The following is a 13,854-nucleotide window of genomic DNA, read 5'->3' on the forward strand; positions in this document are numbered from 1 at the left end:
TGCACATTGGCACCAAAAATATGATTGTGGATCTGTTGACTAAAGGACTAGCTCCTAAGACATTTATTGGCCATGTTAGTGAAGAGTAGTCACGAAGTCCTTGTATAGAGGATTATTAGTCATACATGTATGAATATATGTCTTGCACATTTATGTTTGTTTGATACTCTAGATATCGATGTTAGTTTAGATTTTGCTTATCTATGAATCATATTTCAGTTATGCATATTTTGTTATGATTATAGATGTTGGATCTTATTTTAAGACATTGTCGGATAAGATATATTCGGGTGTCTACCTTATTAAATTGTGTCTGTTTGAATTGGATTGACATGTAATATATGGAAGAAATCGGGTTGTTTGCTAGGCCCGTGACCGCCATGATTCGGTCGGTTTAATTCTTACGAAGTTGTGACTTGTATATTACATTATTTAAGTGAGCTCAAATTATGTTAATATGTTATATACTTTCCATATATGAATGAAGAGGGAGAATGTTAGAAATTTTGATTTCTAATATTGATTCATATAATTTAAGTAATTGATAATTGTTGTTGTTGTACACACGGTGATGATTAGTGTAGTATTGAGGAGGCAATTATCTGGTGTAAATCCCTCCGTCTCATACTGTGAAAATATAAGTTTGAGTGGTGTTATGTGTAACTGAAAAGTAGGGGTATTTAGGTTATTTTGGTCTTTCGATTATTTTGTGATTTAAAAACATTATGAATCAGTTTTTTAAAACTCGCGTAGGATATAGTTTTTTTCTTCTCAAGGCTGTTTCTGTTACTCCTTAAAAGAAAACAAGAACCCTCTCTATTGTCCCCTTCTTACTTTGCATAAATTAAATGTCTTCATGTGCGAAGTTGGTGATGGACATTCATATCCGATTTCATCTACAGATATCATTTTAGCATCTTTTTTATTATTTTTTATTTTCTTTGGGGTTTAATTGAAATGGATTGAATGCGGATATGAAGATTAATCTTGATACCCAGTCTGAGTTTCTATATGCCGAGTAATTAACGATCGACTATCTGATCCGTCAATAGCTCTCCATCTTACCTTTTCCTTCATTTATCTGTTCCGGTGTTCTTTGATTCTTTAGAAATGGAAATGATGATTGTTGTTTGACACCAGGTCTCACTTTCATCTCTGGATGGAAGATGGTGATAAAAACAACTCTTTTATCTGATCCATATTAACCCTAAATAATCAAACTCTTTTTTTTCCTTTAATCCTGTTTCTTCTTTACAAATATGCAAGGAGGCGTGATGAGAATAACCCATCGTTGCCGCATTTGAATGATGAATAACAACAAGCACTACCATCTGATCTCTTGCATGATTTTTCAGTATCCTTTTAGAGTCTCAAAATTGGGGTAGTTTTTGCAAGTTACTGGCTTTTTGTGATGTTTTTTTGTTTGTCATTTGCAGCAATCGATGATGTAAATCATTATCATTCCTGATTTATTTATAACGATTATATAACAGTCACCTTCTTTCGGCTGAGATTGCTTATATACATAAGCCTCTTTTTAACCCTCCATCTAAAACAACTTTTCTGTTGGGACTAGGATTGGTTCACCAAAAAAGCAATCATTTTTTTTAATAAAAATTTATGTATTTAGGAAAACAATTTCGAGTATTTTTATTTTAAAAATTAATTCTTAGCCTTTTTATTTTTAAAAATACAATCTTTAATAGTTTATTTTTGTTGTTGTCTGTGGGATCTAATGCCCAGTTTCTTTTTAGTATCAGTGGCTGCGCTTTTCGTTTTAATGACAAATACGGAATCATGAACAAGTCTTGTGAGAGAAATTGGGTTTTTATCTTAATATCATCATTTAAGAATTTAGATAACTTAAAGAAAGTAAATAATATATTATACTTTATCATTGATCATGGATGATTATAATATTTAAATATTTATATAAACTATTATTATAATTGACTTTTTTTATTAGTTACAAATAGCAGTATCTAAACTTTAAAGAGCTTTTGAGGGTGCGTTTGGTTCACGGAATGTAAGATTATCAATGGGAATAAAAGATTACCAGGGAATAGGATTACTGGGAATGTTGTATTTTGTGTTTAGTTGGTTTAGCATGAATGTAATATTACCGTGTTTGGTTAAAGGAATAAAAGATTATTGGAATGTATATTTGACCAAATTGTCCTTAATATATATTTGTTTTTTTAACAAAGTTGGAAAATATTTATATATTTTCTTTTAAAAATTTAAATTCATAAAATTTATATAATTTTTTATACAAAATTGAAAATATAAAAAGGTTTAATGAAAGGGTAAAATTTTATTTTAACCCCTTAACTTCATATAAAATTTTAATTATAGATTTTTTTTATAAATCTAAAATAGTTTAAGGATAAATTTGTAATTTAACTTTCGTGGAATTTTTATTATTCAATGACAGAATAAGGATATTTTTTAAAGAAAAAAATTTAAGGGAATTTTAGTCCAAAACGCTGGTAATCCAACAATACCTAAGGAAAGGGAGGTAATGACATTCCCGATAATATACCCAAAAAAACTACTATTGGTAATGTAAGATTATCGAGAATGATATTTTCGGCCAACCAAACTGGAGAATGTGGATTTCATTCCCATAAGAATCTCACATTCCCCAAACCAAACACACCCTGAGGGTGCGTTTGGTTCACAGAATAGAAGATTACCAGTGGGAATGTAAGATTACCAGGGAATAGGATTAATGAAAATGTTGTATTTTATGTTTGGTTGGCTTAGCAGGAATGTAAGATTACCGTGTTTTGTTAAAGGAATAAAAGATTATTGAAATGTATATTTGACCAAATTGTCCTTATTATATATTTGTTTTTTAACAAGTTGGAAAATATTTATATATTTTCTTTTAAAAATTTAAATTCATAAAATTTATATAATTTTTTTTACTAAATTAAAAATATAAAAAGGTTTAATGAAATGGTAAAATTTTATTTTAACCCCTGAACTTCATATAAAATTTTAATTATAGACTTTTTTTTATAAATCTAAAATAGTTTAAGGATAAATTTGTAATTTAACCTTCGTAGAATTTTTATTATTTAATGACAGAAAAATGATATTTAAAAAAATTTTAAGGGCATTTTAGTCCAAAACGCCGGGAATCCAACAATACCTAAGGAAATGGAGGTAATGACATTCCTGGTAATATACACCAAAAAATTCACTATTGATAATATTACATTACCGAAAATGAGATTTCAGGACTAACCAAACAGAAGAATGTGGATTCTATTCTCATGAGAATCCCACATTCCCCATCTAAACACCCCTGAAGGTTTAAAGCTAACCTGGAATTTCGAGAAAGTTCAACTTCAGCTGGACAGCCCGGATGCCTAGGGTTTGCTTAAAGATACATGCTCCGTACTCATTAGCTAGTTGAGAGATAGCAATGCTGTTAAATCGTGCTAGGGTTGTTGATTTATGTTATTTGATTAATTGAGTTTTGATCATTAAAACATGAACATTTAGAGTTCACCTTCATATTCTTGGAGTTATTTTGCTTACATGTCCTTAGTTTCAATGAAATCGATCATGATGATGAACTGTGATCAAAAATAAAAATTTCGATCAGATTTAGATATTAAATTAATATTTTTATTGAAATTTAATAATCAAATTGATATATTATTTAAAATTGAAAATCAGATTAACATTATGTTTAAAATTCAAGAGTCAAGTTAAATTAACGTTTTGTTTATTATTGAGAGCTAATGTTACAATAATAAATAAAAGTGATTAGAGTGGGGTTTTTTTTTCAAAAAAAATTGATGATCAAAATAAAATAAATCAAAAATAAAAGAGATCACCAATATACTTTATCCTTCTTTTTACTTGTATTTTCTATGATGCTTATGTCTATGTCGGACCATAAGAGAGTAGGTACCAAGCAAATCTACTGGTATCGATTGTCTTTGTTATGAAATCATTTATGTTGATTTTAATATGAAATATTTTGTGTATTTACAGTTCCTTTTAATTTTCATGAATGAAGTGATACTGAATTTGATTTAAAATAAAGATGTGTATTATTGTTTGTGTTTAAGTGGTTAATTTCGTAAACTTATCCAGTGGCATTAATTATTAGAGAGTGAGTATTATTTTTCTTTAAAAATCTCGAATTTGAGGAATTATCTTGTAAAGTGTCCCCAAAAGTTATGCAAGCAAGACTGGTATGAATATAGGACTAGATACTAACAGTGACATATCCAAGAATTTAATATAGAGGTTCAAAATTTTTTAAAAAAAAATTCCAACAAAATGGGCATACAAAATTTCTTATTTTCTTCTCCATCCATTAACATATTGAATTATATTTAATAACTTTTAACATATTGAATTATATTTAATAACTTTTAACATATTAGATTATATTTAATAACTTATCCAAAATAATAGGTATGCACATAACCCCTAAAGAGCCAAGTACATCCGCCCCTCGATCCTAGTATGTTTAATTTTTAAAATTTATTTAAAGAGTTCTTTGAGAGTCATATTTCTAAACCCACCCATGTTCACATATCGAGGCAGAATCCATTTACACAATACATTTTTTTTTAAATTTACAAGAATTTAAAACCAATGGATAAATGAAAATAAAAGATTAAAATTAACTCATTTTTTCTAATAAATATCTTCTTATTTTTCACCGTTAAACTCAATCGTCTATTTTCCCTCATCCAATTCTTAAATCTATGTAAAACTAAAAAATTTTACACATGTAATTGGATTATATATATATATATATATATATATGCACACTTCATAAAGAATCGGACATAGTGACTAGAATTTGAGACTCAACATATGTTTACAGCCTATGAAAATTGATTTCTTTTTTTTTTTAAATATCAACCATATCAAAGACAATAAATACGAGGGGCACAATTCAATACAGAGATAGCACAATTGTCATTGGCACTCTTAGTTCAACAAGGACGATAATTGACTAAACATATAGCCTCCAACATTACATGCAAGGAATTTCTAGATTAACAAGAACATAATTAACAAGAGAGACTGTTGAACGGGCTACCATAAGGATTTTCGTCTTATAGTCGTCATTCATCAAGCTACCTAGATCAACCGGGAACCATTATCAATTAGTTGTAAGCCTTAAGCGATGAATCCGTAAAGGAAAACTGTTAAAATAACGAGACAAAGAGGTTGAAGGCAAGATCAGTGCTGATTGGAAAAGAATACCAGATAACTGAACAAAAAAGAAACAATGACAAGCAATAAGTTCCAGATCTCAAGTTCTAGTTTCATAGTCCTAGCATTCCCATACACCCACAAATGCACAAAGGGCATGACCTACTCAGTATATCTCAACACTCAGTTCTGCAAACTATAAAGGAAAGTATAATATAACTTTATCTTAACTTGATAGATAACTCGAAAATTCGGTTATCTACCAGAACCAGTAAAAGCTTCAAACAATCCACAACAACTTAAGAATGAGGTTCTTTGCACCGGTGGTGGAGTCGAAGCAGCACGAGGCTGTGAACCAAAGCAGAAATATATAAGAAAAATCAGTTTTTCTTTAGATGAAATAAGGAGCATTCAAACACACGATATACCTGCTTTTCAGAGTACTCGTGGGGCTCTAATGTTTGGTTTGTTTCTGCAAAATTATTTGTTTCGGCCGTAGGAATATCCAAGGATGGGAAGTCTTTTCCTTCAGCTCCTTCCAATTTAACCCCAGAAATCACATTTGATGAGGGCAATAATTTCTCTTCATTTGCCTTCAACCCTGATTCAACTACATCAGGTACTGAATTCTTTTCAGAAGTTTCCGATAACTCTGGCATAGATAAAGCAGTTTTTACCGCGTTGTCAACAGCAACAATGTCACCTGCAGAATTACTATCACCATTCTCAAATGCTCCATGTTCAGCGACCTTCGGAACATCTTCAGCCAAAACAGTAGCCGACTTATTCTCGATATTATATGAGGCCACTTCAGAACCAATATTACAGGCTTCTTCCTTCGACTTCTTCTCAGAGACTTGAGATTCATCATCCGAACTACTGCTGCTGCTAGAGTTCTTATCAAGCTCAACATGCTGAATAGAAACATGTGTGCTCTCAAGATCATTAGTCAGTTCCCACCCTTTCTCGATTTTAACATCAACGACACCAGATCCCGATTTCTCGGTGCTTTCTGTATCTTTAGTGGCCTCTTCCACAGACTTCTCCTCAGTTACATGTGATTGCGATCTTTTCCCTTCATATTCCCCCTGGCTGAATGTATGCCGGTGATTGTAGTCATCCTGAGATGCATGGGAACCAGCGTCGCCACCATCACTATCCCTTTCGTCTTGGCTTCTCGGATCATCATTTCCTAGCACCATTGATAAACATCATAATAGTTCCAACCATCATTCAAACAACAAATATTTCAATCCCCTACAGGAACTACCAGATTAAACACTGTGCCAAACTGATGGACATTTTTAAATTGATTAAGGAAAATGATTTTTCAACCAATTTTGGATGAAAAGAAAAAAAAAACATGAAGTGGTCAAAATCAAGTAAAATACAGGATTGGCTATAAATCGCCAGAAGCCCTAAACAAATATATTAGAAAATCTCCTAAAAAAGCATAAAGTGAAAGGTAAGTGATTAAAGGGAAACAATCCCAATCAATATCATAAACTAGACAATTAATATCATCCATTAAACATGGCAAGCTGATTTCTTTGAACTGTAAATCTCCAGCAAATAAAAAAAAATAACAGAATGAGACATGCAAATACAGAATCAAAAAGACCCATCATCTCAAATCTATTAAAAACTAAACCCAAAATTTCAAAAGAAAAAAAAAATCAAAGTACCATGTGGGTTGTTTGATGAAGTGATGGTGTTGGCTGTTTGTTCCTTCTTTTTCTTGGCAGCTTTTCTCTTCTTAGCACCTGATGGCATGATTGTTTCCCTCTTCCTCCCTTTGTACTACTATTTTTTTCTCTCAATTTTCTTAACCCCTCGCCTACTGCTATCACTAGTAGTAACTGGTAAGGAAAACCTGCTGGGAAAAAGCAAGAAAGGACAAAGTAGCAGGAGTGGTAATATTGACTGTTAGTAAGTTGGGAAAATTTGGCAGTCAAAAGCCAGGGAGCGATTCGCTGTTAGAATTCAGAACCCGCTTCAAAAAACGCTCCTTTTGTTGCCTTAATCCCTTTGAAAATTGAAATACACTTTGAGAGGAAATTTCACGGCTTTATATTCTCGCTATTTAGCTAATACGCATGACCTATCAAATCAAAATATTTTATGGATTATTTTATTGATTTATTTGTATTATAGGTATCTAAACTATAATTTTTATTTTAAGTTGGTCCTTAAACTTTTAAATATTCTAATTTCATTTCTAAATTATGAATATCATTCTAAATAGTTCCTTAAACTTTTAAACATTCTATTTTTAATCTCTAAACTATGACCATGTTTCTAAATTGGTCCCCAAACTTTTGAATCTTCTAATTTTATTACTAAATTCATCCAAATATGTAAATAGTTACAATCTTAGTTTAGTCTAAATTTCACTTTTTTCAAACATGTAATAATATACTTGAGCTAACGATTTTATTAACAAAGGATGTGATTAATATATATATATATATATATATATATATAATTTGGGATAAATTTAGAATGTTCAAAAAGTTTAAAGACCAATTTAAAATAAAGATCATAGTTTGAGCAAGTGTATCTATTTGATCTCAAAACCTTTAAAAAAAACAATATTCCTCTTAGAGTTTGATCGCAGTAAGTATTAATTAAAATGTAAAGATTCATGTAAATGTAAAATATAAAAAAAACTAAGTAAATAAAATAATAAAATTTGAGGGTTTATTTAATAATACATTACTCCTAGTCTCGTGAAATTGTGGGTAGGGATGTTCATTCGATTAAAATAGTGGTCGATCGAACTGAATTACCATTAACCAAATTTACCGTACTTTTTTTTTTCTTTAACCGTTAACTGAACCGAACTTTTTTTTGAAAATATTAACCGAACCAAATAAATTTCGGTTAATTCGGTTAATTTTCGAATTAACCAAAACTTTTTAAACTTTTCTAATTTATATAAAAATTGAATATTTTTTAATTCAAAAAACAATTTACAATTAATTTAAATAATATAAAATTATAAAATAAAATTTTTATATAGATTTGTTTAATTAATTAATATTGATTTAGGTTTAAAAGTTATTAGATCTTAAATATTAATTTGGATTTAAATGATTTGGACTAAGCCCATATGTTATATATAATATATTTAAAATTTAAAATTTAATTTCGGTTAATTAACCGATTTCGAATCGAATTAACCAAATTTTAAAAAAATTATTAATCGTTCTCCAACCGAACTAATTCAAAGACCAACTGAATTAATTGAAATAATTCGATTCAATCAATTAATTCGATTAAAACCGAAAAATAAACACGTGTGTGAACATAATCGTTGCTTTTGAAATGTTGAAACTATTTTTATGAGATAATTAAACCGAGATGTGGACATATGCGAAAGAGTGGTTCGTGGTCTGCCAAGTACATGTTTTGTGGATGAAGTTTCTGTCTGATTGATGTGATTTAGTATTTGTAATTAAACATAAAAGTTGAAATTTAGCGATTTTAAAGGGCTTTTATTAAAGATGGGATTTAAAGCATGGAAGCCACGTGGCTTTTCGGATTAAACAGGTAAACCTAGTCGGCAGCAGATAACTCTATTACTCTACATTATTTTTTTAGATTTATATACTAAATAACTCATGTTAAATTTAGGCTTATTTTAATCATTAATTAAAATTTTTAATGTATTCACTGAATTTTTTATTTGTTGTTATTTTAATCATTCAATAATTAAATTATAAATAAAAGTATAATATGACAGTCACCTGTCATTTATATTGATGTGAATCACTTCTCATTGATATAGTAATCGCATATTATTTATGTTATTTTTCCTTTCTTTCTTTTTATTTTTTAATTTTATCTTATTCATGTGAAGATGAAACCTTTATAATTTCATCACTATTTCAAGTTGATGCTAGAATCGTCATTCTTTAGTATCTTCTTCGACCAATCGAAATACAAATAAACTTACCTCATTATCTCATACCTCTACGTCATCTTAAATTTTCCTAAATTACTTTAAAACTAACAAAACTCAACCCAAAATATAAAACTTACAAATCCTAAATCACCCCTAATCTACAATATCCACCGTTTGATCAATGTGCAATGAGGATATACAACTTGCTTCTTCCTTCTCCACTTTCTCACTAATGGGATTTGGAAGAAGATGTTTTATCGTCGATAAATCAAATAAAATCCAAAATCGGGGGGTTTTCTAAATTTTTTGAGGTCATTTCATAAATTTTAAAAGATAAATGCTCGATCATAACATAGTTAAGCATTTAACGACGGGTAACTAAAATAGGAGAAAATCGAGGGTTCAATAAGTTAACTATTTTTAAAAATTTTAATACCCAAAATAGAAGTGAAAAGAAAAATAAATGATAAAAATTTATAATTTACCTTAAGTTATAAATAAGTTTTTGAGATAAATTAAACTTATACTTAAAATTTTCAAATGAGACATTGAAATTTGATTATAGAATTTTTAATAATGGTTTAGTTGAAATGCCTTACTAATTTTAGGCATTTCCGTATTACAAATTATTAAATAAAAACTTATTTAAGAGAATATTTTACTTAAATTTGTTTGCTATATTATTATTAAAATTGATTATTAAATATGATTAGAATTTTTGAATAAATACATATAGATTAAATATTCATTTACAATATTTATGTTTAATAAAATTCGTATCTATAAAAAGAAATCCATAAAATTAATTATCTTATCATTAAATTAATGCTTCACCAGTTACTTTTTTCACTTATTTTTATGGGTATTAATTAATCTAATATAAATAAATGTAATATTGGAGGAATGATTAATTTGCAACCAGAATCGATCATTTTCATTTTAAAAAGTTTGGTGAGAGGTAAGATAACTGTATAGAAGATCTGAAAATAAGAAAGATATAAGATTTTATGTCAGGAATATTACTTTTTAAAAATATATATTAAAAATTTAAAGATGTAAAAATATAAATTTCTATCAATATTAATATTAGATTATTAAAAATATTTAAAAAATATATAAACATTGTATAAAAAATTAAAATTATTAAAAAATCGATCATGTTTAAAAAGTAATTTATCAATATAATCATTAATTAATCAATCTCAACAACAATTCAGTGAATTCACTCCACTTCCAACTCTTTTAGAAAATATCGGTGACAAAAAAAAAAAGAAAATATTTTTATTGTACCTCTAGACCCGGCATAAACTGATCGCCCAAATTTAGGCAGTCACAAACCGTATTCATATATTATTTTTGTATTCAAAACATATTTGAAATCTATTTCAGTAAATAAAATATAAATAAAAGTAAAATACAGAAATACATAATGGTAAATATATATATATATATATCATCAGAGGTCTGTATGAAAACATGTTCAGAACAAAATATTGGTAATACAAATACAACGATAAAAACACGTGTCATCAAAATAAACAGAGATGAGCATAAGGAAATATACAATGATACAAAAAGGAGAACAATCAATCCTCATGATGCCAAATTTGCTAACCTACTATCAGATAGTATCTGAAAAGTTAAAAAATTAAAGAGTGAGCTAAAAAAATCCAGTGTGCTCAGTGTGGTGTATTCAGATAAATACTTCAATAAAAATTAATTTATAAAAACATGCTCTTTAAAACGTAAACACTACCCCATCCGAACATCAGAATGTGTAGGTTCCCCTGAACTATACACCCACCTGTACATCCAGTAAGGACCTTATACTGATAGCATAAAGAACTGTTGTAAGGACTTACCCTGTGTACAAAGCAGAAGATCCTGCAGTAGGGTCTTACAAGTCAGATAATAGGCATGAGTTACGTCCTCTAATCATACCACCAATGATAGTGAATATGCATGAATTGAGTGAAAACAATGGTTTATTCTTTAAAACATGAACAAATTCCATTTTCCAAAACCAAATACAGAAATATAGTAACTAGAGATCATACCAGAAATATACAGTAAATAGGATATCAAAAGTCAAAGCATGTGGTAAAATAGATATCATGTAGTCAACATATTTAAATTCCAAAACAGTTCAGGCAGATAGTTTAAAACAATATTGTAACACCAATAGAAACACACCTGAACCAATCTGAGGAGTCTGGAACGGTAGTCTACTCTCGGGTCTGCCTATCACGATCGGCGGTGGCGCCCCTACAAATCGGAAGAATTAGCTCAAAATCCCAACATAAAATAAATAATAAGCTTTAATTAAACAATTTATAGAAACTTACGAGTAGCTCTAGAAGAACGTGCAATGAGCTGATCTATCGAATGGGAAGTATCGAATCTAGTCGATCCTAGATCAGGGGAATCACAAGTACCTTCATGAGAATATAATCCAAGATCAATTCCATAATCAAATCCAAAATAAGTATGTAGAAATGCTAGAAATACTAAGCATTTACAGATTAACGGGCTTATTTCGGGCCTTCAAGATAGAACTTGGCAAAACAGACTGTAAAATAGGACTTAGGACATCGAAAAACGTCGAAATGGAGTTTTTCAGAAAAAAAGTCAACGGTCAAAATCAACTTGTTCGGCTTGATTTGGTCAACGGTTAGTTGGTTCAATTTGTAATATCCCAAAAATTTAGATAATGACCAAAATGTAAATTTTGAAAGTTTGATGGTCAAAGTGGAAAATTGGGAAAAGTTTAGGAAATTAAGTGATAAATTTCCTAAAAATAATTTTATTCCATAAATAGATAGTTTACTATTGAGAGTGAGGATTTATGAAAATCATATTTTGGATTTGGAATTTTAGTAAAGAAAAATGAGAAATGATTGAAGTTCGGTAAGGAATCAGTATTTTAAAATTTAATTGGAAGTTTACAAAAATTTGAGGGATGTTATAAAATGATTAGAAATATTATTTTAATATTTTGGATCAGAGAAATTTGGTTTGAAAATGTGCAATTTTTCAGATTTGATCTAAATAGTGGAATTTAGCGACTAAAACGCAATTTTTAAAAATTCCAGGGAAATTTCAGAAATAAAAGTCACATTAATTCATATTTGACTTTGTAATATGATATGGATCAAGTGGCTTGGTTTTATGGTGAATAGGAAGATTCATTAAGGGCAAAAATAAAATTTCTTATTGAATGGAATAAAAAAATTCCATTATAATATTATATTTAGCATGTGCTAGATCTAATTAACATTAGAATAACAATAATGGGAGAACATTTCAGTCTCTTCTTCATCCAAGGGCCAGCTGGAAAGGTAGATATTTTTGTTTTAAATTTTGAAGCAATCTTGTTAAGAATTAGACTTTGGTGTAGTTAGGAAAATATTCTACGTTCAATTCTCTGCATTTTGACATGAATATTACTAGAGTTTATGTTCAAGTTCATCTTGAGTTGATAAAGGGGATGTTGATTCTTGTGTTTTATGGGTTTTGATGAGTTAAGTGATTTTAAAGAATTAGTTGTAAGAAATGATGAAGAACCAAAGGATGAAGTTAAAGAAAACAGTTTAGATTTTTAATTTGGCAGTGGGTTCGAAAATTCACTATAAATTATATAAAAATAATTTGGAAGTTATTTTTATATATTTGTGTTCATAAATAGATCTAGTTTTGTTTAAAACAAACGGGGATCAATTTCAAGGTGTATACAAAAATATATGAATTTTTAACCTAGGAAAGGTCAGAAAATTCGGACAGCAGATTTTGCAAAACAGATTCTGTTGATCAACTTTGAAAATTCACCATAAATTGTACATAATGAATTAGAAGGATTTATTTATATGGATAGATTCGTATTCGAGTCTAGTTTTTAACGGAATAAACGGAATTGAATTTCAGTGTGTATATCAATACAGAATACTGATTCTTTAAATGTAGTGTGAATTGTCTGAAATTCTGGAAAATTGAGGGGTTGTTGTATAAGTGTTGTATAATTGATGTACTATGCTGGAAATTGTTGATTGAGAATTAAAAATGGCTGTCCTTTTTTCCCATATGTATGGGGTAAGGGGGAGGTAAGATAGTAGGCTACCCCCAACACCAGGTTGAGAGCAGCTTCCGTAAGAGACCTCCGAATTATGAAAAATGACTATTTTGGAAGTTTGAAAAGATTAGTGATTTAAGTACAACATTGCATAGTTGGGGTACTTAAATGTAAATTATGCTTTTGTAAAAGCATTTGAATGGAAATAATTTCAATGCTGGAATTATTGGTATAAAGAATTTAAGTGGTAAAATGGTGAAGGACCATTTTGTGTAAATTGGAAAAGTTGGTTCCAATGTTTAAAGGAATTATTAAGAGATAAGTATTTTGAAAGATAATGAGTTTCAAATATATTATGGAGTTATTATGGGATATGTTTATGTTAGTATAATACTAACATATGTATTGTTATGAATTTGTGAATTATACAGATCGTGATTGATTTGTGATCGAAGCAAGTCAAATAGAAAAGGGTTTATGGTGGACAATGGTGAGGCATATATATTTGGAAAATTTTAAAGTGTCAAGGTGAGTGCAATACATGCATGAAATTATACATGGATGTTTTATACATCATCAGGAAGACTTGCGATAAGTCGACCTTGTTTTATTAGCATGATATTATATCATATTTTATAAATTGACATGACATTGATATGTCAGAGTATGAAATTATAATGTATTGATT

At 29.1% G+C, this 13,854-nt stretch overlaps 1 protein-coding gene and 2 non-coding genes across 3 annotated transcripts; 2 read left to right on the forward strand and 1 right to left on the reverse strand.

Annotated features, from left to right (window-relative positions):
- Positions 1-1,264: 1,264 nt before the first annotated feature.
- On the forward strand, positions 1,265-1,341 carry LOC120190235. The gene has a single exon (XR_005522601.1). It is a non-coding gene; the product is annotated as a small nucleolar RNA Z195/SNORD33/SNORD32 family (small nucleolar RNA).
- A 93-nt stretch (positions 1,342-1,434) lies between these two features.
- On the forward strand, positions 1,435-1,518 carry LOC120190242. Its single transcript, XR_005522602.1, has one exon. It is a non-coding gene; the product is annotated as a small nucleolar RNA Z196/R39/R59 family (small nucleolar RNA).
- A 3,709-nt stretch (positions 1,519-5,227) lies between these two features.
- On the reverse strand, positions 5,228-7,215 carry LOC120189017. Its single transcript, XM_039192367.1, has 3 exons — positions 6,879-7,215; positions 5,622-6,385; positions 5,228-5,541 (listed from the first exon to the last, which is right to left on the reverse strand). The coding sequence occupies exons 1-3, from the start codon at positions 6,964-6,966 to the stop codon at positions 5,449-5,451; spliced, it is 945 nt and encodes a 314-aa protein (XP_039048298.1). The 5' UTR covers positions 6,967-7,215; the 3' UTR covers positions 5,228-5,448.
- Positions 7,216-13,854: the final 6,639 nt, after the last annotated feature.

This window comes from Hibiscus syriacus, unplaced genomic scaffold, assembly GCF_006381635.1.
Source record: "Hibiscus syriacus cultivar Baekdansim isolate YM2019G1 unplaced genomic scaffold, ASM638163v2 tig00004072_pilon, whole genome shotgun sequence".
In the NCBI taxonomy this organism is placed as follows: Eukaryota; Viridiplantae; Streptophyta; class Magnoliopsida; order Malvales; family Malvaceae; genus Hibiscus; species Hibiscus syriacus.

Bases quoted from the DNA above. Each gene is read 5' to 3' on its own strand.
- LOC120189017 (XM_039192367.1), bottom strand. From the start codon at position 6,966: ATGCCATCAGGTGCTAAGAAGAGAAAAGCTGCCAAGAAAAAGAAGGAA. The intron at 6,386-6,878 runs GTACTTTGATTT...CAATGGTGCTAG, and splicing joins TTCATCAAACAACCCACATG to GAAATGATGATCCGAGAAGC. The intron at 5,542-5,621 runs GTATATCGTGTG...TTTGGTTCACAG, and splicing joins ACGAGTACTCTGAAAAGCAG to CCTCGTGCTGCTTCGACTCC.